The 27761-nt window shown below is 45.8% G+C and overlaps 1 protein-coding gene across 1 annotated transcript in view; it reads right to left on the reverse strand.

Annotated features, from left to right (window-relative positions):
- METTL24 (methyltransferase like 24) overlaps positions 1-27761 on the reverse strand; it is a 90466-nt gene that overhangs the window by 36638 nt on the left and 26067 nt on the right. The window contains exons 2-3 of the mRNA XM_074948235.1: positions 9482-9580; positions 933-1072 (exon numbers count right to left, since the gene is read on the reverse strand). Of these exons, the coding sequence (XP_074804336.1) occupies positions 933-1072; positions 9482-9580 (239 nt within the window). The remainder of the gene's footprint in view (positions 1-932; positions 1073-9481; positions 9581-27761) is intronic.

Here is a 27761-nt window from a genome sequence, read left to right on the forward strand (position 1 = left end):
CTGTAATTTTCCCCAATGAGAAAACTTTCTCACCCAACTGTTTTTGGTCACAGACTCTTACTTCCTCAGATCCAAAGCCCACTGAAGTCAATAGAAAGACTCCCTTTGACTTTGATAGCCCTTTTACTCTCGGCCCTGTCATAATCACTGATACACGAACACATTTCTCAGTTATTCCAATCTTGAAGGGAATGGATTCATTACTTTTTGCTCATTATTAAATCCACACTATCAAAATCATAGAAATAAATTGTGCAGGCTCAGGGCAATGGGAGATGGATTCTCTCACTACGTCACTGTTTTGAAACTGGTCTAGGACAGTGTAAACAAAGTTTAATTAAATGACAGTTTGGTGAACTACGTGAATTTCAATCTCAACATTTTGTGAACACTAAACTGACTAAAACATTTTACAAGAAGGCCACAATGTTTTTATTATTTATCACTTCAGCACAAGTGCTCTGTCACTCCTGACCACATAGCGTGCTTTCTCACCCTGGAAAATCTGATTCTTGGCTGGGGAGTGGAGAAAGATGTTTTACAAATAATTCCTTTGAAGTAACTGGTAATTATACAAGAATTTCCTGCTTAGAGAAGGAAGCGTTTGCTTCTCAGTTGGCCTCATTAACTTTCATCTTCCTTTAATGGAACCATCACTCTTAAATTATTAATTCTTTACTTTCCATCATGTGCATCATTGTCATGTTGAATATGAGAAAGAAAAGGGAAGGACCTCACAGAAAGAAAGGTTTTTTCTTAAATCACATTCCACAACAGGGACCAACACTTGTCAACAAGTACTAAAGGCAACTGAATAAAACCCAAATTTTTGTTAGATAATACTGTTACACTTTGCTTTAAGAAAGGGCCTTTTCATGCTAAAATGCATTCATGTTAAAATGCTTTTCTGTTCCTCCAAAAGGAGTACTTACCCAAGTGAATAGAGACGGCATTGCTTGCTTTTGATTCGATGAACTAAACTGAACCTGTCATCAAGACAGATTGACCATGGCTTCTTTATGGTTTCAGAGTTATCTGTCAGGCTGTTCATATTCATATGTTCACATGAAATCTGTTGAAATCAGAAGAGGTTTTGTTTTAACGTGCAGAACACCAATCTTTTAAATTTACTCTTGGTTTACTTTGTGGGGGAAAGGTGGAGGGTAGGAAAATTAAAAATTGTTTAATTATAATCTGAGTTACAATCAGGTCCATGGCTATAAAGACTGCTTGTTTTTTCCTTGTTTGTTTCTTTTGTTGGATGAAGACTGTCATGGATCAGAAAAATCCCTCCTAAGACCAATACAAATATTAAAGGCAAATAACTGAGCTTCAGTATTATATACTGAATCGATTTCCCTAAAAACAATTCACTTGAGCATAAAAGTCAATTTATTTTTCCTTTCAAACATTGGACTGAATTCTGCATTTTGTATCATTTTGGAAAAAATCTCGTAACACTTGATTATCTAGACCAGAGGTTCTCAACCTTTTTCTTTCTGAGGCCCCCCAACATGCTATAAAAGCTCCACGGCCCACCTGTGCCACAACAATTGGTTTTCTGCATATAAAAGCCAGGATCGGCATTAGGAGGTAGCAAGCCTGGCAATTGCCTGGAGCCCCATGCCACAGGGGTCCCTGCAAAGCTACATTGCTCAGGCTTCAGCTTCAGCCCTGGGTGGTGGGGCTCAGAGCCCTGGGCTTCAGCCCCATGCAGTGGGGCTTCAGCTTTCTACCCTGGCCCCAGCAAGTCTAATGCTGTCCCTGTTTGGAGGCCCCCCTGAAATCTGCTTAGGGCCCCACAGTGGGCCCCCGACCCCTGGCTGAGAACCACTGATCTACAGGCCTGTGATTCACTGTTATTATTTATATAGTGCCATAGGTTTGCTACGCAATTTACAGGCAAACAAAAAGTTGATGTCTTCTGTTTTGTCCAGGTAGAGCCTCAGACAGCTAGCTCTCATCCAATTTCCAATCTCAACCAACACTAGGAAAGAACAGACACAGACCTCTCTGGAACTGATGAGACAGAACAACTAAATAACAGCACTAGAATGGAAGTCACAATTCAGGCTGAGCTCTAGCAATCACTATCCATATCCTCTGTTTACAAATAAACAAAACACTCACTTTTAATGAGGCTTAATCTTTAAAATAAGAGGATCTGAGCATCATCATTGCCAGGAGGCACTGGAGATGGATTGGTGATGTGCTTCGGATGGAAACTGATTCCATCACAAGAGTAGCAATAAGATGGACACCTGAAGGCAAGCGAAAATGAGGCCACCTGAAAACATGGCGAAGAGCTGTGGAAGCCGAGCTGAAAAACCTGGGGCACAGCTGGGAAGCTACTGAAAAACTTGCAGGAAACAGACAGGAGCGGAGGAGCTTCATCATTGCCCTAAACGCCAGAGGCGTAATAGGAACATGATGATGATGATTATGATGAATCTTTAAAATACCATTATCTTGAAAATTACCATTTGGAGGGCTGCATGCTGCATTTTTCCCCTCTTTAGCTCATAATACCTATGGTAAATTAATGAAAACTTAAACAGTTTTTCTTCATGCTGTCCCCAAGATTCACTAAGCCGTGAGCACGAATGTAGGCTTTTCTTCTCTCCCCGGCCCCATTCAGCCCTGGCCTACACTAGGAGTTGAGGTCGAATTTAGCAGCGTTAAATCAATTTAACCCTGCACCCGTCCACACGACGAAGCCCTTTCTTTCGACTTAAAGGGCTCTTAAAATCGATTTCCTTACTCCACCCCCGATAAGGGGATTAGCGCTGAAATCGGCCTTGCTGGGTCGAATTTGGGGTACTGTGGACACAATTAGATGGTATTGGCCTCCGTGAGCTATCCCAGAGTGCTCCATTGTGACCGCTCTGGACAGCACTCTCAACTCAGATGCACTGGACAGGTAGACAGGAAAAGGCCCGCGAACTTTTGAATTTCAATTTCCTGTTTGGCAAGCTGCAGGTGACCATACAGAGCTCTTCAGCAGAGGTGACCATGCCGAATTCATCAGCAGAGGTGACCATGATGGAGTCCCAGAATTGCAAAAGAGCTCCAGCCTGGACCGAACAGGAGGTATGGGATCTGATCGCTGTATGGGGAGAGGAATCCGTGCTATCAGAACTCCGTTCCAGTTTTCAAAATGCCAAAACATTTGTCAAAATCTCCCAGGGCATGAAGGACAGAGGCCTTAACAGGGACCCGAAGCAGTGCCGCATGAAGGAGCTGAGGCAAGCCTACCAGAAAACGAGAGAGGCGAACAGCTGCTCCGGGTCAGAGCGCAAAACATGTCGCTTCTATGATGAGCTGAATGCCATTTTAGGGGGTTCAGCCACCACTGTCCCAGCCATGTTCTTTGACTCCTTCAATGGACATGGAGGCAACATGGAAGCAGGTTTTGGGGATGAGGAAGATGATGATGAGGAGGAGGTTGTAGATAGCTCACAGCAAGCAAGCGGAGAAACCGGTTTTCCCGACAGGCGGGAACTGTTTCTCACCCTGGACCTGGAGCCAGTACCCCCCAAACCCACCCAAGGCTGCCTCCCGGACCCGCCAGGCGGAGAAGGGACCTCTGGTGAGTGTACCTTTTAAAATACTATACATGGTTTAAAAGCAAGCATGTTTAATGATTAATTTGCCCTGGCATTCGCGGCTCTCCTGGATGTACTCCCAAAGCCTTTGCAAAAGGTTTCTGGGGAGGGCAGCCTTATTCCATCCACCATGGCAGAACACTTTACCACTCCAGGCCAGAAGCACGTAGTCGGGAATCATTGTAGAACAAAGCATTGCAGTGTATGTTTGCTGGCATTCAAACAACACCCGTTCTTTATCTCTCTGTGTTATCCTCAGGAGAGTGATATCATTCACGGTCACCTGGTTGAAATAGGGTGCTTTTCTTAAGGGGACATTCAGAGGTGCCCGTTCCTGCTGGGCTGTTTGCCTGTGGCTGAACAGAAATGTTCCCCGCTGTTAGTCACAGGGAGGGGGTAGCGGGGAGGTGCTAGCCACACGCTGCGGGGAGGCAAAATGAAACCTTGGAACGAAAGCTCATGTGCTATGTATGTAATGTTAACAGCAAGGTTTACTGTGAAAGAGTGTACCCATTGTTCTATAAAATCTGTCTTTTTAAATACCACTGTCCCTTTTTTTTCTCCACCAGCTGCATGTGTTTCAAGAATCATAGGATCTTCTCCTTCCCAGAGGCTAGCGAAAAATCAGAAGGCGAAAAAAATGCACTCACGATGAAATGTTCTCTGAGCTCATGCTGTCCTCCCACACTGACAGAGCACAGACGAATGCATGGAGGCAGACAATGTCAGAGTGCAGGAAAGCACAAAATGACTGGGAGGAGAGGTGGCGGGCTGAAGAGAGTGAGTGGTGGGCTGAAGAGAGGGCTGAAGCTCAAAGGTGGCGGCAGTGTGATGAGAGGAGGCAGGACTCAATGCTGAGGCTGCTGGAAGATCAAACTAATATGCTCCAGCGTATGGTTGAGCTGCAGGAAAGGCAGCAGGAGCACAGACCGCCGCTACAACCCCTGTGTAACCAACCGCCCTCCTCCCCAAGTTCCATAGCCTCCTCACCCAGACGCCCAAGAACGCGGTGGGGGGGCCTCCGGAAACCCAGCCACTCCACCCCAGAGGATTGCCCAAGCAACAGAAGACTGGCATTCAATAAGTTTTAAAGTTTTAAACTTTTAAAGTGCTGTGTGTCCTTGTCCTTCCCTCCTCCACCACCACTCCTGGTGCTTCTCTCCTCCACCACCCCTCCTGGGCTACCTTGGTAGTTATCCCCCTATTTGTGTGATGATTTAATAAAGAATGCATGAATGTGGAACAACAATGACTTTATTGCCTCTGCAAGTGGTGCTCGACGGGAGGAGAGGAGGGTGGTTAGCTTACAGGGAAGTAGAGTGAACCAAGGGGCAGGGGGTTTCATCAAGGAGAAGCAAACAGAACTTTCACACTGTAGCCTGGCCAGTCATGAAACTGGTTTTCAAAGCTTCTCTGATGCGCACCGCACCCTTCTGTGCTCTTCTAACCGCCCTGGTGTCTGGCTGTGTGTAACCAGCAGCCAGGTGATTTGCCTCAACCTCCCACCCCGCCATAAACATCTCCCCCTTATTCTCTCAGATATAGTGGAGTGCACAGCAAGCAGTAATAACAGTGGAAATATTTGTTTCGCTGAGGTCTAACTGAGTCAGTAAACTGCGCCAGTGTGCTTTTAAACGTCCAAATGCACATTCTACACCATTATGCACTTGCTCAGCCTGTATTTGAACAGCTCCTGACTACTAGCCAGGCTGCCTGTGTATGGCTTCATGAGCCATGGCATTAAGGGGTAGGCTGGGTCCCCAAGGATAACTATAGGCATTTCAACATCCCCAACGGTTATTTTCTGGTCTGGGAATAAAGTCCCTTCTTGCAGCTTTTGAAACAGACCAGAGTTCCTGAAGATGCGAGCGTCATATACCTTTCCCGGCCATCCCACATTGATGTTGGTGAAACGTCCCTTGTGATCCACCAGTGCTTGCAGCACTATTGAAAAGTACCCCTTGCGGTTTATGTACTCGCCGGCTTGGTGCTCCGGTGCCAAGATAGGGATATGGGTTCCATCTATGGCCCCACCACAGTTAGGGAATCCCATTGTAGCAAAGCCATCCACTATGACCTGCACATTTCCCAGGTCACTACCCTTGATATCAGCAGATCTTTGATTGTGTTAGCTACTTGCATCACAGCAACCCCCACAGTAGATTTGCCCACTCCAAATTGATTCCCGACTGACCGGTAGCTGTCTGGCGTTGCAAGCTTCCACAGGGCTTTTGCCACTCGCTTCTCAGCTGTGAGGGCTGCTCTCATCTTGGTATTATTGTGCCTCAGGGCAGGGGAAAGCAAGTCACAAAGTTCCAATGAAAGTGCCTTTACGCATGCAAAAGTTTCGCAGCCACTGGGAATCGTCCCAGACCTGCAATACTATGCAGTCCCACCAGTCTGTGCTTGTTTCCCGAGTCCAGAATCGGCGTTCCACCGCATGAACCTGCCCCATTAGCACCTTGATGCCAACATTGCCAGGGCCCGTGCTTTGAGAAAATTCTGTGTCCATGTCCTTATCACTCTCATCACCGCGCTGACGTCGCCTACTCACCCGGTTTCGATTTGCCAGGTTCTGGTGCTGCATATACTGCTGGATAATGCGTGTGGTGTTTAATGTGCTCCTAATTGCCAAAGTGATCTGAGCGGGCTCCATGCTTGTCATGGCATGGCGTCTGCACAGAAAAAAAGGTGCGGAACGATTCTCTGCCGTTGCCCTGACGGAGGGAGGGGCGACTGATGACATGGCTTACAGGGTTGGCTTACAGGGAATTAAAATCAAGAAAGGGGGTGGCTTTGCGAGAAACTGAATGGTCCCCTCAAGGATAGAACTCAAAACCTCAAGGATAGACCTCAAAACTGGGTTTAGCAGGCCACTGATTTCACAGAGGGAGGGAGGAGAAAATGAATACAAAACAAATCTGGTCTATTTCTTGGTATGAGCCACTTCATCTATCTTTATACATCTTGCTGGCAGCAGACTGTGCAGTACGACCGCTAGCCATCGTCATCTCCTGGGTGCTCGGCAGAAGATGGTGCAGTATGACTACTGGCCATCGTCTTCTGCTGGCTGCTGATTAAAAGACAGTGCACTGCCGGTAGGACTCAATCGCCATGAGATGAAACTTAAAAGGGAAATGACCTGGCTGAGTCACTCTCATGTTTGCCTAGGCGCCACGATCTCATCGAGGTCGGTTAAAAGAGCACCCAGGACTACATTGACGATGGCTACAAGTCATACTGCACTGTCTGATGCCAAAAGGCAATAAACTGCTGCTGTGTAGCAATGCAGTACCGCGTCTGCCAGCACCCAGGAGACATACAGTGACGGTTAGCTGAGGGGGCTCCATGCTTGCCATGGTATGGCGTCTGCACAGGTAACTCAAGAAAAAAGGTGCAAAACGATTGTCTGCCCTTGCTTTCACAGAAGGAGGGAGGGAAGGGGGGCCTGACGATATGTACCCAGAACACCCGCAACAATGTTTTAGCCCCATCAGGCACTGGGATTTCTACCCAGAATTCAAATGGGCGGCGGAGACTGCGGGAACTGTGGGATAGCTACCCACAGTGCAACGCTCCGGAAATCGATGGTTGCCTCGGTACTGTGGACACACTCCGCCAACTACATGCAGTTAGAGCATTTGTGTGGGGACACACACAATCGACTGTATAAAAACACTTTCTACAAAACCGACTTCTATAAATTTGACCTAATTTCGTAGTGTAGACATACCCTCAGTCATACAAAAATCAGCAAATAAATGGCATTGCAATAACAAGCACATAATATATTGATGCTCATTTTAAAATACAAAAAAAATCTGTATTCCACAGGAAATCGATTTGCAGCAAAATAAATAAACTTCAGAATGCTCTGAGTTAATTGACTCATGATACTCAAGCAATTACAATGCTCAGAATTTGGAAAGCTTTTAACAGCTCTTGTCAGCATGGGCAAGAGGAGAGGACACCAGACAGGGAGCCAGGAGCCGTGGGTTGCATTCCCAGTTCAGCCACTGGCCTGTTGTATAACCTTGAGCAACACATTTCACCTCTCTGGGCCTGTTTCCCCTCTCCTCCACCACCCTTGTTTGTATTATCTAATTAGATTGTAAGCTCTTCAGGTAGGGACTGTCTCTTACTATGTGTTTATACAGAGCCTAGCACAAGGAGCTCCAATCTTGGTTGAGGCCCCTAGGTATTACTTTAATACAAATAATAATTAATGAAACATATTAAGGTTTTCATGATAATCTAATCTTAGTATTTAAAGTGCCTTCCCAGGTCCACACCTTGCTCAGGCAAGGGATTATGATATCTTCTCGATTTGGCGGCACTGGTCTTTCATTTCATTGAAACTTGCTCAGTCCACAAGAAAAACAAGACCTGATGCCCAATTCTGTAAATATCTTTCATTTCTTGTGGCATTTACTCCTCTTATGGGGCTATCATTATCAGTTATTAATTCAGTAGCATCTGTTAGATCAGCAATGAGGGTTTCTTTTATTTCTTGATTTCACTTATGCCTGCCCCAGAGGTCAGTCATCATTCTGGGAACTGAACCTCTTGATTGCTATGTCAAAAACTATAAACTCTTTACTAATTGATGCTCTTGTAGGTTTTGACCCAACTAGCAGAGTCTGCCACAATGTATTAAGTCACTGAATAAGGACTGTTTTCTGTGCTCTAAGCCTGCTTCAGGCTAAGCATCTCTACTTGACAACAAGAAGTATAATTAATTTGGTTCCATTTAGATCTTACTGTCTTCATTTGAATCATCTTCATTCCTGCTTTCTCAGTATACTTCATTCTAGTGAGTGTTTGGGGCACAGACATCATTGTAAAAATGATTCAGGTACTTCTAATCATACAGCTAGGGCACCCATAGGTCTGCAAATAAGCAGGGATTGTGTTACCCTCACAATTACCAACAGACAGGGACAGTGGTATATTTCCAGGTATCATCCTCAGAAACACTGTATAAAGAAAAAATTTCTTATGGGAGTGACACAAACACCAATCTTATAAAGTTCTTTGTTATTCCTAGGTGCAAGACACAGAATAGACAAGTTGCAAGTCAGATGTTCAGGGATTACTTGTTGGTAGATAAGGATAATAAAATACCCACCCTGTTCTAAACTATGGGCATCTAGCAGCCCTTCCCATTCTTTCTTGGGGTGAAATACACATATAATGTCATTGTAAAAAGTTACATCTTTAGCAAGACATCCAGGCCTGATTTTCAGATGTGCTGAACACCTGCAGCTCCCTTTGACTGCAACTGGAGTTCTAAGTGTTCAGCATCTCAGAAATTAACCTCTCTCCCTCTACTCCCACCATTTTTTTGGGGTGAATAGAAGAATATTTTGCTACAGAGAGATTGGATCGCTATTGACATTACTGGGGAAACCTGTTTAATATATAGGGGGACCTGCCACTTCTCCTAAACTGGTTGAGTACCTAGAATGCATATTTTTGAAGAAAATGTGCCTGGCTACCAAATGATTATTTAAAGGTCCTCCAGTGCCTGCCACAAAACTTTTGGGACCCCCCAGCCCTTGTGTGTCTATTTCTGAAATTTCAGATGTACTGTACTCGAGAAGAGGCACAGGTAGCAATGATGGATTTTATAAATAAATGTTCAATGGAAAGGAGAGTCTCTTTCTAGCCTCTCTTTTAACCATCATATTTAAGTTGATCATCATTGTTAAGTTGCACAGCTTCAGAAACAATATACATAATCTAAACAAGATGCAACCTTCAGCTCCATGGGGAGTGGAAATCATTGTAACTCTTGTTGAAGAATCTTTTTGGGGGGAATAATTGATTGTGTTTTGCAAATTATTTTCAAACTGGATATCGAAATGGAAACCAACCTGAGGTGTGGTGATATACTTCAGGAACCTCAAGGCCTCATAATTCAGGGAAGGAGTTGGACTTGCCCAAGGCTGCAGGTCTACGTTCCATCGTATAGTCTGTAAATACAGAAAAAACACTTAAAGGAATGGCATCTCTCAGTAAAAGCATAAAATGCAGGGGCACAATATATTAAATGAGATATAAGTTTAAATATAAAAAAGTTTTCTAAAATTTGTTACTGATGTAGAAAATCAGAATGTGAATGGCTAAAATCCTACAATAGTTCACTATAAAATTTAACGCAGTTGAACATACCATTCCACTTCAGTTTCTGGTAATATATGGGGATCTTACACTGCAAACAGTGATTATAAGCAATAAACCTAGACAATCAGTATCTTTTCTTTTTTTAAAGTCTAGTTTTATAATTCAATATGGTAGTCTGCATTTTTAAAAGAAAAGGTCCTTTATTCTTTCATGTTCGCCTAAAAAGAGTTTTCAGAATTCTTTATTTTCCTGAAAAATGGCAGCATTTTTGCCCATAGTATTATAACTCTTCATTTTCATCTCCACAGGGAACTAGTTTCAGTGGATGCTTTGCATACTCTGTGAGGGGCCCATCAGCTCAAAACCTTGGAGATCCTGTCAGCTTTTCAAACAACACTTCCCACAGAAAGTAGGACAGGAAAGGTCTTTCAGAAATGTGTTTACATACCAACAAGGTGTTGCACTCCCAACAGCAATACCTTCCCTAAATGCAGCATGCTTTTGTCATTTTAGAAATTGCTCTTTCCCTCAAACACACACACAAAAGTATATGGAGAAATCTTACATTAAAATTAAGACAAATTCCCTATGACTGAGCCTCACCAAAAAGATTATTCTTTGCATTGTGACAGTCCATTAGTCTTATAATAAGTTAGGTGGGGTCTAGCTTCCCTTGATCATTTGTGATTAACTGAAAATTCCAGGAAGACAACCATGGTTTTTTCATAACACTGTTTTGCATCAAGTAAACAAACAAAACAAAAACAAAAGCAAAAGCGGTCTGTGATCCCAGCAGGGTCTCATTTAAATAAGAAAGTCTCAAAACAATAAAGTTAAAGGAAGTAAAACTAATTGGACTAGACTGAACACTGTCAGAGCTGAAATCATAGGAGGAAGAAAGAGCCTTCCATTAAGCTGACTGACACAGCAATATTGACAGGCTATAGAGGAAGTTGCAGCCCTCTCTCCTCAGGTACAGGAACCATTGTAGTGATATGGGGGACATAGCAGATGGGCAAGAACTAGGGTTGCCTACGCTCCTGGTTTCGTTGAAAGTGTCCTGGAATCAGGCCCTATCTCCCAGAGGCTACTGAAGACAACCCAGGAGATTTTAGGCCACTAGAAGTCTGGTGGCACAGTGGGGCTAAGGCAGGCTCCCTGCCTACCCTGGCCCCACGCTGCTCCCAGAAGCAGCCAGCACATCCCTGTGGCTGCTGGGGGCGGGGGTCTCAGCACGCTGCCCCTGCCCCCAGCACCAACTCCGCAGCTCCCATTGGCTGGGAATTGTGGCCAATGGGAGCTGTGGGGGTGGCACCTGCACCTCCCCAGGGGCCACAGGGATGTGCTGGCCACTTCTGGAATGGCGCACCAAGGGGGCAGCGCATGGAGCCCCCTGGTCCCACTTACCTCAGATGGCAGTGCAGCGGGGCTCAGGCAGGCTCCTCCCCCACAGCTCCTATTGGCCACAGTTCCTGGCCAATGGGAGCTGCAGCATCGGGGCATGGACAGCGTGCAGAGAACCCTGCCCACCCCCCTTGGGGCCACAGCAACGTGTCAGCCCCTTCTGGGAGCGACCCAAGACCAGGGCAAGCAGGGAGCCTGCCTTATCCCCGCTGCGCTGCTGAACAGGAGCCACCTAAGGTAAGCGCCTCCCGGCCGAAGCCCACACCCCTCACCCTTACTGCACCCCTACTCCAGCCCTGAGTCCCCTCCCACACCCAAACTCCCTCCCAGAGCCTGCATCCCGCACCCCAATCCCCTGCTCCAGCCCTGAGCCCCCTCCCGGAGCCTGCACTGCACACCCCCTCCTGCACCCAAACTCCCAGAGTCCATACCCCTAAATCCCTCCAGCACCCCAAGCCCCAGACCTGAGCCCCCTCCTGCACCCAAACTCCCTCCCAGAACCCACACCCTGAGCTCCCTCCAGCACCCCAAGCCCCTGCCCTAGGCTCAGCCCAGAGCCCCCTCTCACCCTCTGAACCCCTCGGCCCCAGCCCAGAGCCCGCACCTGCTCCCACACCCCAACCCCAACCCCCTGCCACAGCCCGGTGAAAGTGAGTAAAGGGGGCTAGTGGGGATGGAGTGAGCAGGGTGTGGCCTCAGGGAAGGGAAGGAGTGGGGCCTCAGGGCAGGGCAAGGGTGTTTGGGTTTGTGAGATTAGACAGTTGGCAACCCTAGCAAGAATAGAAGGAAAGAAAGATGAAGCTCAAACACAAAGATTATTAGACAGGAACTCCAGACCAGATGGAATTTTTGCCTTGAACTCCTATCACAAGTTCATATTTTTGCTTTCTAAGTAAACACAGTCTGTGAGTGAATATGAGCCAAGTAATCTGTAGGAGAGTTTTGGTCTTGGTTTTTCATTTTTTTTTTTTTTTTTTTTGTAACAGTGAAGAGATGCTGAACATTTTAGAAACTTTTGCAGCAACAGCCAAACAGTAACCTTACATTCCCCGCCCACACACACACACACACATGTTTTTTTGGCTTTCTTTCACTTTTTGCTATTAAACAAGAATTCGTGTCCCACACTGCATGTCACAGAAGCCAGAATATCAAGAAACCCACTTGTGGCACAGACCATTGATACTCTGATTTCAAAGTGTGATGTTGAAACTGCTGATGTCAGAAAGTTAAGTGGACACTTTGGGAGGGAAAAGTGTGGAATCTTTCAGAATGATTCAAACATTTCATGTGGCTACACAACATTTGTGATGACAGGAAAGCTGTAGATCTGACATGTTTGAAAGCTGAAATGAGAATGAAGTCTGGCAATAGTTTTCAGGCAAAACCAGGGGCACCCAAACAGCTGAGTCAGCTATTCTGAAATGTAGACCACTGCAGGTACTCCACAGAGTAGTAGAATTACAGGGCACCCATTGTTCCATTGCACCCAAAAATTATCTTTACTGCTAGTTGACAGAGAAAATAAAACTCTGGCATTAACTGTCTGAAATGACAGATTTCAGAGTAACAGCCGTGTTAGTCTGTATTCGCAAAAAGAAAAGGAGTACTTGTGGCACCTTAGAGACTAACCAGTTTATTTGAGCATAAGCTTTCATAAGCTTTCATGCTGTAGCTCACGAAAGCTTATGCTCAAATAAATTGGTTAGTCTCTAAGGTGCCACAAGTACTCCTTTTCTTTTTGTCTGAAATGAGATTCTCTTTCATATGGTGGGATGTTAAAGAATCTCTGTGGCATTCTCTCTCGAGGTTTTCTGATTTTTTTTCTCACAGTGGACTAGATTGCAACATTACATTCTGCTCTGAGTAAGCTGCATTGCATCAGGAGCTGATCAAAATTGATCCAGTAGGTCTATACCAATAGCAGACTATTTCCCCCTCCAGCTCAGCTTGGCTGTGCTGGCTGGCACCCTGGGATGGGAGATGGTGAAGCAAAGGCCCAGTCTGTACCCCTGCAAGGGAGGGAGTAACAGCCCCGGTGGGGATGTCTACTCTGAAATGTAAGCCTAGGGTTAGTGGGACTTGAGTCAGCTGACCCGTGTTAGGGAACCCTGGGCTTGAGCATCTACATTGTATTTTAACCCTACATTAAGACTTTTCTAACACGTGCTCGAACCTAGAGTTCTGACATCCACACTGCAGTGTGCAGATCCAAGTCAAAGTAATCATATCCCAGAGTCCCAAAAGCCTCCCTCCCCACAAAATGTGGCCACTCAAGCCCTAGGACTGTGGTACAATGTGGGAAAATTTTCCTGTCAGCCCTGCATGCTGCAGGAAGTCTGAACAGCCTGCCAAACACAGCCTGCCAAGCCGTCATTTTGGTCTGGGCACTCCCAGCTCTCCGAGCCAGCAACCTGGACGAGGTGCCTTTTGATGAACTTCTTTTTCTTGCGCTTTCACTCCTGTGTCAGAAAACTGGCACAGCATCTGAGGCACTTGTGGACATATTAGCGATGTTTTCTGTCCCCCCCAAAAGTACCTGATGGATTTCCCGATGGAGCTGCAAGGAGAGGAGGCAGCAGAGGAGGAGGAGTACCCTGGAATACCATTTCAGACTCGCACTGGCAGATGCTGCTCAATATAACTGCATAGCCGCTGATGCCCCCTACATAGCACCACTTCTGGAGCAATGCCACAAGCACAGACTGGTGGGATCACATCGTCATGCAGACCTCAGATGACCAGGAGTAGGTCCAGAACTTTCACATGAAGAAAGCTACATTTCTGGAGCGCTGTGAGCAGCTTGTCCCCAACATAAAGAGACACATCTGAGGTCATCCTTGCCAGTCCAGAAGTAGGTTGCTATAATGGTCTGGAAGCTGGCTACCCTTGGCTGCTACAAGTTTGTTGCCAGCCAGTTTGGGGTTGGAAAGTTGACTGTGGGTAAAGTGGTAGTTAACTGAGGCAATCAGGAGTGTGGGTTACCCCAAGGTGGCAGGCATTAAAGATATTCTGGAGGTAATTACTGGCTTTGAGAGAATGGGGTTTCCTAACTGTGCCAGGAGCCACCGATGGGAGTCACATGCCCATAGTTTGCCCTCCTCAAGGAGCACGAGTACACAAACCACAAAGGGTACTACTTATGAATGTTTACAAGGGCTGTACTTGAAAAGTTCACAATGCTAGAGTTTTTTGCTGCTCAGGAATCTACATTCATGATAGGCTGGGACACTATTCCCACCAAATGACATTTACTTAAACAGCATTACTGTCCCCACTGTTATTGTGGGGGAGCCCATGCATCCCTTTTGCTTTGACTTACAAAACCGCACCCTAATTTCAGAGGCCCTGGCAAAAGAAAGATTAATTACATTCTCAGCAGGTGTAGAATGGTGGCTAAATGTGCTTTTGGCAGATTAAAATCCCATTGGAGGTGTCTATTTGGATTCCAATGTCATCAGTGCTGATTGCAGTACTGTGGCTTGCTGTGCTCTTCACAACCTTTGTAAAGCCAGAGTTGAGCCATTTCCCCCTGAATAGACCTATGACAATGACGGGTCGCTGGATTAGTACCCCCAGCCAGAAACTGCAACTACCACTGAGGGAGCTGGTTGCAACGGAAGTCAGTGTTGCTTGGTGTTCTCACATTATGGACTTGCATGGCCCAATGGAAGAGGGGGAATAGTACCCATAGGAATGTGCTTGTGGGGGGAAAGTGGCTTATTAATTTTTTGGTGGGGGGCAGTGCTTGGGAGAGATGTAGGCTTGACTGACATGCAAAGTAAGTCTGAATGACATGATAAATAGTGAATTTGGTTATGTGTTGGGGGAGAGGGTAGAATGGGTGTACAGATGGAATGTATTAAAATGTGAATAGCTAAATAGAGGAATATGGTTTTCTTACTGGTTTTCTTACTGGTGCTTAATTACTCCTAAACACATTTTTAGCTCTATCATCTCAAATCATGATTGTATGATGTGATGCAGACATAGCAGTATACTTTTGTGAAAATATAACATCCTTTATTTGTAAACATGTCCTAAAATAGTAAAACACACACAGCGTTTGGCAGGCCAGCTATCATTACAAACCCCCCCACCCCACACACACACAAAAAGAACAGGAAATAGTTAATACACGATACAATCCCCCTACTGCTACATCACCGCTGACCCTACATTCTTCTTTCCCTTCTTTACACATTTTCCCCTCACATAGCAGCGGAAGAGGGGAGGGGAGGTTTCCACCGGACAGGGGTTGATGAAGGAAGGCTACACAGGGTTTAGTTGCCCTGCCCAGCCACTCATGAGTCCTGAGTGCATGGGCCACCCTGACACAGAGTTGTCCAAGCTACTAATGGACTGAGGGTACATTGCACGTGCTCATATCATGGAGTTGGGGAGGCAGCAAGAGATGTGTCTCTTGCAGCCATTATGGAGATGAGTTGCTGAAACAGTTCTGTCTGTTGAGCACTGTCCTCCTCCCTCAGCCTCCGTTCCTGTTCCAGGAACTGCTTTGGAAGTCTCTGCTCCCTTGCTGAAACCCTGTCCTCCACCTGTGCAGCGAGCCTCAACCTTTCTTCCTGCCTGTAAACATGCTGTCCCTCTTCTTCTGGTACTGGACCTGCTGGTCTGCCTTTGCAAGAACTTCAACCATAATTTCATCACAGAAATGCTTCCTTTTGGAACAGTCTGTGGAGGTATGCCGGGCCACAGATTGAGTTCCTGAAGAAGAAGTAGGCAGTATTTTTTGAGGGTCCTGAAATAGGACAAGAAATGGAGGGTTATTGTCTACATCAGCTCAGTGGAGGAGCACTGAATTAATTTTGGTGGCATATCAAGGACATAAAATGTAACATTTCTAAAGTGAACTAACACATATTGTAAAGGAGATGCCTCAGTCCTCGTACTGTCTCTGGACAGCCTTGTTAATTGCAGTTACAGAAGTGCAGAAACAATGGTAAGTTTAAAATTATAACCTTTTTCTGTTTCATAAAAATTTCTTAACTAATTGCCATATGGAGCAGGGGCAGGTTGTTTCGTGCCCTTATTGAAAAAGGCTTTTTCTGTCTTGTCAGGCCTTTCATATTTTGGAAGGCATAACTGTCCGTGTGGTGCTTAATGGCAAAGGGAGATGTTATTCCTAGCTGCTGGAGGGAAACCTGCAGTGTATGCAGCTGAAGTATTGAAACGTACAGCACATTTGTGAGTGGAGTGGACTAGTCAGCTCTATGGGGGACCTGGAAAATACACCCTTCCATGCAATGTGACTGTCTGGAGGTCCTCCTTCAGGAATAGTTTGCAGCTATCAACAGCCAGGATTGAGTCAGAATCCATGATGGAATTAACAGGATGCTGCACTAGCTCACACATGGCTTATCCTGTTATTGCTGCATGCAAACGCTTTGAAATCTGCATCAGTGGGAACAAAACTGACACCCCACCTGTACTTGGGAGAAATGATCTGGTGGCCTGCAAACTGCATGGATTACCTCTAACTGAAATGGACTAGGTTTGGGAATAGAATACTGAGTCACCAACTCAGCTCACTGTTTACAGGTGGGTCCATAGACCCTGGAGGAGTGATTACAGAGTGGCAAGTTTCTTATTACTGGAAGGAAAACATGACTGACCCTGACAAACATCTGTGACTTAACAGTTAAAATAACCTTTACAGCTGTTTATGAATGTTTGAAATTCCAAGTTGCCATTTTGAATGCCACATGGGAGGCGGGTGGGGGAGAGAAAGAGGGGACACCCAGATGCTGTGATACAGTCAGTCATTAGTGGCCACACCCTGGTAGCCAGGGCTTATCAATGCTTCTTACAGCAGAAATCCCCTCACCACCCCCATTATTGTAATAATAAACTGTACATTTGAGTCATACACTTACTGGGCTCTGGGACACCTTCTGTCTCCACCGGGTTTTCTGCAAGCTCGGCAGTGGGCTGTTCCTCAGGGTGGGGATCAAACAATTCTTCTGAGTAGGGACCAAGAAGTTGCTGTTGTTCCTGATTCACAGCCTGCTCTGGGACTGGTTTCATTAAAAGAGTCACTTCATACTCCTCACTGGGAGCCTGCTGCTGACTTCCATCAGTCCCCAGGCTGGGTTCAACAGCCAGCAGGGCACCATCCCAGCTGACCAGGTTGTCATAAAGCACGGTTGGCTCTGTGCTGGGTGCAGTGCCCAGAATCCGGTCAAAGTCATCACAAAATGAGCATGTTGTTGGTAAGTTGGCCAAAGTGCAGTTCTTGTCCCTGGTCTTCCAGTACTCGCTCTTCAGCCTCTTAATATGCTCCCTGCACTGATCACGCATCCGGAAAATCTGCAGAGCTGCCATTTTTGTAGCTATCTGCTGGTACATGTGGTCATTCCTGCTGCTTTTGCTGAAGTCCCCGGTTTTACTTGCCTCTCACCAGAGAGTCACCAAAATTTGGCTGTGCTTCTGTGACCAGGAAGCAGCTTGCTTTGCAAAAAGCTTGATTGGTTCACTCTCCATTGCAAACCCAGGAGGCACTCTGATACTGTGCTTGGAGATGGGTTAACGCTGACCTGAGCTGCTGCTGTTTGCCAAGGGCAATGGCTTCCGTTTTCAGTAAAGTCGATTGCAGATTATTGAGATCGCGAGGACTAAGGAAATTGTTTCATGGGATTGTGGGATACTTCTGGCTGACTCCTGGGACCCACGTCAAGAAGGGCTGCATCGACACTGCATAGCAATAGGGCTCAAACCCCAGGGTCCCAGCTTGACAGGAGCTTGGACCTTTCAGCCCTGCAGGATCCTGGAACCCTGGGTTCAAGACCTGTTTTAGCGCAATTGCAGTGTAGACATGAAGGGGGTTAGACTTGAGCTCAAGCATGGGCTTACACTGCATTACATATCCAGAGGCTATTTTCCATGCACTGTGACTTGCAATGCATGAGCTGTGACCTCCCATCTGTTGTAAGGGCAGGCAACAACCCTGTTGTCTAAAACAAGTGATCTGTAAACATTAACTTTGTCCCAATATTTCCCTTTTCACTCTTTAAACAGGATTTTGCTTCCTTTCCAAATGTTCAAACATCTTTACTTTTCTTGTTAAAGCTGATCAATATTTTACTCATGTTTGAAGAAAAGCACATGGGAGGGAGGGGCCCTTCCAAATTGTGCAACACCGCTCCACAGAGGCTCCCTGCATACCACTGTGCAGTGGGAATTGGGAGCTGAGGATTCACTGCTCTGTGGATCCACTGGTCATTCCTCCTGTGGTGGGAGAGGGATGGGCAAAGGCAGCACAGAGAAAACTCCATCCCTGAGGCTGGAGTTGCATCTGTGGAGCAGTTTCATGGGCTGGTGAGGAGGATTCCTGCCCTTCTGGTCCCAAGAACATCTCCAATACACAGTCTAGTTGCTTCAGTTGTCCACCAAGAAGAGTATTTGATGTTATTATTGTAATAATTGTTTGTGGTAGCCTTACGAGGCACCAGCTGAAACTGGTGTCCCATTGTGCTAGTCCAGGGGTTGGCAACCTTTCAGAAGTGGTGTGCCGAGTCTTCATTTATTCACTTTAATTTAAGGTTTCGCATGCCAATACTACATTTTAGTGTTTTTTAGAAGGTCTCTCTCTATAAGTCTATATATTATATAACTAAACTATTGTTGTATGTAAACAAGGTTTCCAAAATGTTTAAGAAGCTTCATTTAAAATTAAATTAAAATGCTGAACTTACACCACCGGCCTGCTCAGCCCGCGGCTGGCCTGGGGTTCCGTTCACCTAGGCCAGCCGCGGGCTGAGCGGGGCCTGCGGCCGGGACCCCAGCTGACAAGGGGCTGGCAGCCAGAACCCCAGACCGGCAGCGGGCTGAGCGGGGCCAGCGGCTGGGACCCCAGACCAGCAGTGGGCTGAGCAGCTCAGCCCGCTGCCAGTCTGGGGTTCTGTCCGCCGGCTCCTGCCAGCCAGGGTCCCGGCTGCCGGCCCCGCTCAGCCCTCTGCCGGCCTAGGGTCCCAGCCCTGTCCACATAGAGTAGGTACCTACTTTCTCCCTGGTTCTGGCCCATTCTCTTCCTCTCTCTGCACTGAGCTGAGGGTGGGAGTGCACTGAGAACAGGGCTGGGGGTGAAGGAGCAGGCTGGCGGTTGGGGTGCAGGGTCTGGCCAGGAGCTAGAATGAGGGAGGAGGCTCAGGGTTGGGGCAAGAGGTTTGGGTGTGGAGCGCTTACCTGGGCAACTCCCATTTGATGCGAGGGGTGCAGGTGGGAATGTGGTAGTGGGGAGGGTGAAGGAGCTCCCGTTTGGTGCTCAGGGTGGGGGTAGGAATGTGGATGTGGATGTGGGGGTGCAAGAGTCAGGGCATGGGGTGTGGGGGGCCTGGGTATGTGTGGGGGGTGCAGGAGTCAGGGCAGGGGGCTGGGGGTGTGTGAGGAGGTGCAGGAGTCAAGGCTGGGGTTGTGGGGGGGTGCAGGGGTCAGGGCATGGGGCTGGGGTGTGTGGAGGGTGCAGGGGTGAGGGCAGAGGGCTGGGTGTGTGTGAGGCAGGTGCAGGGGTCAGGGCAGAGGGCTGGGGATTTGGGGGGGTTCAGGGTCAGGGCAGAGGGCTGGGGGCGTGTGGGGGGGGGTGCAGGGGTCAGGGCAGAGGGCTGGGGGTGTGGGCTGGGGTCATGGGGGTGCTCCCAGCCCCCTGTCCTGAGCAGCTCACGGCAGGGGGCTGGAGGGGATATGATGATTCCACCCCCTTCCCCAATGTCCCCGGAGCAGAGAGCGTGCTGCGGCTCTGCTTTTCCCTCTCCCCCTCTGTAGCAAGGGCCATCAGCTGATTAGCCACAGGGAGGGGGAGAAGGAGGGGCAGGAACCCAGCACGCTGGGGGAAGTGGCAGGGGGAGGGGGAAGCTTGCCTGCCCTGCAAGGAGAGAGCAGTGAGCGGGGGCGGAGAAAAGTGGGCCGGGCAGGATTTTTAATTGCATGCTGCTGTCCCCGGCAGACAGCAGCGTGCCATTAAAAATTGGCTCGCGTGCTGTCTTTGGCACACGTGCCATAGGTTGCCGACCCCTGTGCTAGTCACTGCACAAACACGTACTGAGAAACAGTCCCTGCCCCACAGAGGATACAAACCAAATCGACAAGACAGACAAAGGAAGTACTATTATCTACATTATACAGATAATGAACTGAAGCAAACAAAAAAGCTTCCCCAATGTAATCCAGGAAGTTTGCAGAGCCAGGAAATGAATCCAGATCTCCTGAGTTCCAGTCCAACTCCTTAACCACAAGACCATCCTCTCTCTTCATATTAAGGATAGATCCATGGAGATGCCATGTTTATGTTTCTATAGCATAGATATTATCTGCTGATTCCATTCCCAACAAATGGGCCAGCTGCTGCTGCACAAAGAGACATTCTACAGGTGATAGCACGTGAAAAATTGAAATGGCATCCTGAGATGTCTGTGCTTTTACATTTATCCCCTTCACTTACATCCACAAGACAACTACTGCCTTCAAATTACCATAATAAAAATAACTCTTTAGATACATTTTACTATGGTCCCTTTACAAGTTGACTCTTGAAACCCAGAATTGTAATGGACAGCAAGAGAAATGTTATCCTGAAGATATTTTCTAAGTAAGACTCACTGCAATAGGACCCAGGATACACTGTAGAGATTCAATAAATAGAGTAACCTTAAAACAAAGAAAGTCTTATAACATCGTTCATGGTTACTTGAAATAACATGACAGTTCATTTGAAGGTCTGGGGGTGAGGTGGGCTTTCAGACATTTCAGACATATGGCCAACTTCTCTTTGGTACTAATCTGACCTATGATGATTTTCCCCTGGAGACCATTTACTTCCACATTTTCTCCATCAACGGCCATCTGTGACAATCATCTGATAATCTATTAATAAGCTGCAGCATACACAAGGTATCATTTGTCCTGCTAAAATTCTGAAGCCATAATATAAAATTTAACTCAGCATATGCAAAGGCCAGGTTAAAGGGCAGGTGCAGGTTTTCCTAGCCTATGCTTAAAAACACAAATTGTAAATCACGGACCTCTTCATGGAGCAACAGATCCAGATTGTAGTGAGGTAATTCAAACTGCCAGGCAGCCAAAATCACCAAGGAACCATCTTTTCCTATGCTAGAATAAGAGGGCAAAACTTGAATCAGATATACAATGCTTAATGAAGCATAAACGTGTGTATATTCCTTCAGACCTGAACTTTCTTTTTAGCAATTTTCTCAATTACAGAGTAAAGGACTGCCCGAAGCCCAGGAACTTTCAATAAAATTTTAGTCTAAAGTATGAGACATACTCATGATCTGTTTCCTGGCTACATTTCAAAAAATGTTTGGTTTTGGTATTTGAATTTTAAAAGGGAGTTAGTTAGGAAGTTTTCCATGATCCCATGTGTTTGATCTTTATAAGTGCTTTTTTCACGCTTCTAAATAATTTTTTTGTTTGACAGTCTCATGATGTAATGCTTAATTACACTTTTAAATATTTTTTTTTGTTTAGCAGTCTCATGACGTAATGCTTAATTATCAGCAATGTTTATGAGCAAAACCTTTCAAAAATCACAATTTGCTGCCAAAATGTCTACTGCTTCCAAGAAAGAAATGGAAGACTCCATCAGCTTATGCACAGGCATCTTAACTGAGAGAAAATATATAATCCTCTCACTATGTAATAAGAATTTTTTACATTTGAGCCAGGAGCAAAGAAGAATGCAACACACGTGTGTTAAGAAATACCATCAATATCTATAAATATTTGTAAGCCATGGAAACAAATGATTCTCCCACCCTCACCCTGCCACTCTGATTTATTCAGAATATTTCTAGTTTCACCCTGTCTGATTTGAAAGACCCTTGCTTGTAATCAGCTGTCATTCAGGTGCAGTTTTACTGAGTTCTATCACTTTAATGATACTGTATCTACCACATACATACACCATGCTGCCACTGAAATTGCTGTGCTCACTTGACATGATTATGAGATGCAATTAACGTTTAATTGGATTTTATAGAAGGAAGGTGGTGCAAAAGATTAAAAAAATCTTCAACAGGGATAAATAATACTTAATGCTTTATATCCAAGAGGGGAATACATGGATTAAGCAACACAAATCCCTCCCTTCCTCCCCCCCCCGCCCCAAACGGAGCTGTCTATAGAAGACATAAGAGAATACAATAGAAGAATAAACATATCTCAGTCTTGACAAAGTATTCATGGAGTTGATTCACAGATTCCAAGGCCAGAAGGACCACTGTGATAATCTCATATGATCTCCTCTATAACACAGGCCATAGAACTTCCCCAAAATAATTCCTACAGAAGATCTTTTAGAAAAACATCTAATCTTGATTTAAAAATTGTCAGTGACCTCTGGTAAATTGTCCCAATGGTTAATTACTTTCCACTGTTAAAACTTACACCTTATTTCCAGGCTGAATTTGTCTAGTTTCAACTTCCAGCCATTGGATTGTATTATACCTTTCTCGGCTAGATTTAAGAGCCCATTGTTAAATATTTGTTCCCTATGTAGATACTTACAGATTGTAATCAGGTTACGACTTAACTTTCTCTTTATTAAACTACATAGAGCTCCTTGAGTAAATCACTATAAGGCATGTTTCCTAATTCTTTAATCATTCTCGTGGCTCTTCTCTGAACCCTCTCCAATTTATCAGCATCCTTCTTGAATTGTGGGCACTGGAACGGGACACAGTATTCCAGCTGCGGTTGCACCAGGGCTATGTTAGTAACAAGAAAAAGGTCGGGGAAAGTGTGGGACACTTACTGAATGAGGGAGGCAATCTAGTGACAGATGATGTGGAAAAAGCTGGAGTACTTAATACTTTTTTTGCCTCGGTCTTCACAGACATGGTCAGTTCCCAGACTGCTGCACTGGGCAGCACAGTATGGGGAGGAGGTGAGCAGCCCTCAGTGGTGAAAGAACAGGTTAAGGACTATTTAGAAAAGCTGGACACGCACAAGTCCATGGGGCTGGATGCAATGCATCCAAGGGTGCTGAGGGAGTTGGCTGATGTGATTGAAGAGCCATTGGCCATTATGTTTGAAAATTTGTGGTGATCGGGGGAGGCCCAGGATGATTGGAAAAAGGCAAATATAGTGCCCATCTTTAAAAAAAGGGAAGAAGGAGAATCCAGGGAACTACAGACCAGTCAGTCTCACCTCAGTCCCCAGAAAAATCTTGAATCGGGTCCTCAAGGAATCTATTTTGAAGCACTTGGAGGACAGAAAGGTGATCAGGAACAGTCAACATGGATTCACCAAGGGCAAGTCATGCCTGACCAACCTGATTGCCTTCTATGATGAGATAACTGGCTCTGTGGATATGGGGAAAGCAGCGGATGTGATACACCTTAACTTTAGCAAAGCTTTTGATATGGTCTCCCACAGTATTCTTTCCAGCAAGTTAAAGAAGTATGGATTGGATGAATGAACTATAAGGTGGATAGAAAGCTGGCTAGATCGTCGGGCTCAATGGGTATAAACTGATAAATAGGCTAGATGTCTAGTTAGTAGCTGGTATCAAGCGGGGTGCCCCAGGGGTTGGTCCTGGGGCACGTTTTGTTCAACATCTTCATTAATGATCTGGATGATGGGATGGATTGCACCCTCAGCAAGTTCATGGATGACACTAAGCTGGGGGGAGAGGTAGATATGCTGGAGGGTAGGGATAGGGTCCACAGTGACCTAGACAAATTGGAGGATTGTGCCAAGAGAAATCTGATGAGGTTCAACAAGGACAAGTGCAGAGTCCTGCACTTAGGACAGAAGAATCCCAGGCACTGCTACAGGCTGGGGACCAACTGGCTAAGCGGCAGTTCTGCAGAAAAGGACCTGGGGATTACAGTGGACGAGAAGCTAGGTATGAGTTAACAGCGTGCCCTTGTTGCCAAGAGGGCTAACGGCATATTGGGCTGCATTAGTAGGAGCACTGCCAGCAGATCGAGGGAAGTGATTATTCCCCTCTATTCGGCAATGGGGAAGCCACATCTGGAGTACTCGGTCCAGTTTTGGGCCCCGCACTACAGAAAGGATGTGGACAAATTGGAGAGAGTCCAGAGAAGGGCAATGAAAATGATTAGGGAGCTGGTGCACATGTCTTTTGAGGAGAGGCTGAAGGAACTGGACTTATTTAGTCTGCGGAGGAGAAGAGTGAGGGGGGATTTGATAGCAGCCTTCATCTACCTGAAGGGGGATTCCAAAGGGGATGGAGCTAGGCTGTTCTCAGTGGTGGTAGATGACAGAACAAGGAGCAATGGTCTCAAGTTGCAGTGATGGAGGTCTAGGTTGGATATTAGGAAATAGTATTTCACTAGAAGGGTGGTGAAGCTCTGGAATGGGTTACCCACGGAGGTGGTGGAATCTCCATCCTTAGAGGTTTTTAAGGCCCAGCTTGACAAAGCCCTGGCTGGGATGATTTAGTTGGGGTTGGCCCTGCTTTGAGCAGAGGGTTGGACTAGAGGACCTCCTGAGGTCTCTTCCAACCCTGATATTCTATGATTCTATGATAAATGCAGAGGTAAAATAAACCTCTCTATTCCTACTCAAGATCCCACTGTTTATTTATCCAAGGATCACATTAGCCCTTTCGACCACAGTGTCACACTGGGAGCTCATATTCAGCTGATTATCAACCACGACCTCCAAAAAAATTTTCAGAGTCATTGCTTCCCAGGATACTGTCCCCCATCTTGTAAGTATGGCCTACATTGTTTGTTCCTAGATGTAACATTTCCATTTACCATAGTAAAACACGTAACGTTTGCTTCCAGTCAATCCAGATCACTCTGTATCAGTGACCTGTCCTCGTCATTATTTACCACTCCCCCAATTTTTGGGTCATCTGCAAACTTTAACAGTGATGATTTTGTGTCTTCTCCCAGATCAATAATAAAAATGTTAAATAGCATCAGGCCAAGAACCAATCCCTCTAGAAAAACACCCATTTGATGATGATTCCCCATTTACATTTTGAGATCTGTCAGACAGGCAGCTTTTAATCCATTTAAGGTGCACCATGTTAGTTCTCCCCATACTAAGCATCATCAGTATTACAAGTTTGCATTAGGTATATCCATAAAGACTTACCCACTACTTGCATAGAAGTAGCATTATTATAGAGCTTGGACATCTACATCTTCAGTGTGCTTTCATTTAAACAGATCCTTCAAAAGCAAATAGCATTGATTTTTACAGCTCCATATATGCTTTGAGTGAACTACTAAAATAGCAAAGTATCACATCTTTATATGGCTGAACTGTTTGCTCTCTAGGCTTGACTTCTTTACATATAAAGACTTTTATCCATGTAGAGCATTGCACAACTGGTTAGGGGTATCATCAGAAGGTGGGGAGGGAAGGGGTTACCGTGGTCTGAAACATCAGGCATTGGTTAAGATAAGATTTAGATTTACAGACTTTCAGAGACCTCCGTGACCTTTTCTTCAGCTTCAACCCTGAGATTGCAGGACTGGTGCTATCAGCCCCCAGGGGCGGGGGCCTGGGAGCTCTCAACCACTGTGGGCGGCAGGGTCCCTGGAGCCCTGAGTGGGCTCCAAGCTGCTGGCCCTGGGGCTCCGAGCCACCGGCCCCAGGACTCTGAGCCATCCTGGGCAGCAGAGGCCTCAGGGCTCCAAGTTGCAGTGGGGGCCCCGGAGCTGTCAGCCACTGGCCTCAGAGCTCTGAGCTGCCGCGGGCAGTGGGGACCCTGGGACTCTGAGCCACCGGCCCCAGGTCTCCGAGCCATCCTGGGCAGAGGGGGCCCCAGGGCTCCGAGCCGCCGGGGGGGGGGGGGGGGAGGGGAGGGCCTGGAGCTGTCAGCTGCCGCTGTCAGCCACCACTGTGATTGGCGGGGGCTGGAGCTGTCATTTCCTCCCACCCACCCCAGTCAGCCCCACTGTTATTTCTAGTAAAAGTCACAGACAGGTCACCAGCTTCTGTGAATTTCTGTTTATTGCCCGTGACCTGTTTGTGAATCTTACTAAAATAACCGTGGCAAAAACTTATCCTTAGACATTGGCCACTGTGAGACCCAGGATAACACACTTGGGGCCCAATTCTACAAGGCATCTGAGCACAGCATTTCTATTGATTGCTTGCCACATCAGGCACATAATGAATCATTTTACCTAATAATGAAAATCCTGTTTCACCATTTTTAGCCTTCCAAGAGTTAATCTGAGACAGGATGTTTCTAAAGCCTTTGATGGCAGTGTGCACACGCACACTGTCTTCTTTGTATCAAAACCTTGAATAATAGCTTCATTCTCTAGAGGTATTAGTTTCATGCAGTAGAGAGTGGAAAGACCACGTACCGAATCCATCCCACAGGAGGTCTACAATCTTATAAAAACTAGTATGTTAGCATAAAACTTGATCATGAAACTTCAGGCTGAAGAACAAAGCCTTGTGCCAACATCAGCTAGTGATAAAATATGTACACAACCAAGTTCTCTTGTGTAATATGTCTATTTGCCATATTCAAGATTGCATACAGAAAGAGGTGCAGGGATTAAAGTTCCCCTGGTATTAATAATTTGTTGTATATTTAAATAAAAATTTTTGACATGTGTTGTGTAAGAGAAAAAATTTAATAACCAAAGTAGTTTACATATCTGTGTCTTAATTTGTTTGAGAGCAAACTTCATCAAACTCCCTCCTATTAATACTCCTTGTTCTCCAGACAGCCACCTCCTCCAAAGTTCTGCATTGCCTCAAACCTCCTTCTGCCTGGAGAGGGCAGGATGTGACTGCTTCCAGAGCCAATTAATACAGCTCTGAGCATTACCCAGAGCAAGAGGGACTTGCTTGATAGCCCTTAAGAGGCACTTGCTCCCCCAGACAGTCTTGCACTCTAAGTGAACTGATTTTGTTTAAAAAAAAAAAAGTAACACTTTCTGAAAATGGAAGCATACAAAAAACTGAAAAAAATAATTTGTGGTTTAATTCTAATTAGAAGAGCTCCAGGCTAAAACATAGCAACTGAAATTGAAAGAGATTGTATCTTGGTCAATATACACAGCAAAATGGTGGGTCTGTACATACACAATAATTGCTGAAGGATTACAAACGATGAGAGTTCCACTTCCACTCTCTTTTTGTTAATGGCTGTGCTTATTTTCTGCCCCTCCTTCATTTCTGACTACCTCAGCTGAGTGTCCAGAAGACAACATGTAATGAAATGCATCACGCATACAGGCTACTGCAGTCATCAAATCTGGGACTTTCAACATCCAAAGCCTCTACCATATGAGAAAGAAAGTAGTGTGTTGACACAAAGTAAATTCCACTGACTTAATGGCACCAGAATTTCATCCATAATCACGGAAACCAGTCACTAGAAGGAGACATGATCAAACACACTAAGCTGGTGTATCACACATAGGTTGAAATTCAAGTACGGTCTCTCTAAATTTTTCAGTTTTTTTCACCAGTCAAGCACTTAACCTAAAGAGCATGCTGGAAGTCAGAGATGCTTAAAATCAAATAGTCTATATTTCAATGACAAACTTAAAAGAGTTTTGAGAGCCTCCAAGAAAGCCTTCCCAAAATGAAGAAGACAGCTGTTAACGAATAAAAATCCAGGGTTTGCGTTTTATGCCTCCAGAT

Source organism: Natator depressus, chromosome 3, assembly GCF_965152275.1.
Source record: "Natator depressus isolate rNatDep1 chromosome 3, rNatDep2.hap1, whole genome shotgun sequence".
Lineage (NCBI taxonomy): Eukaryota > Metazoa > Chordata > Testudines > Cheloniidae > Natator > Natator depressus.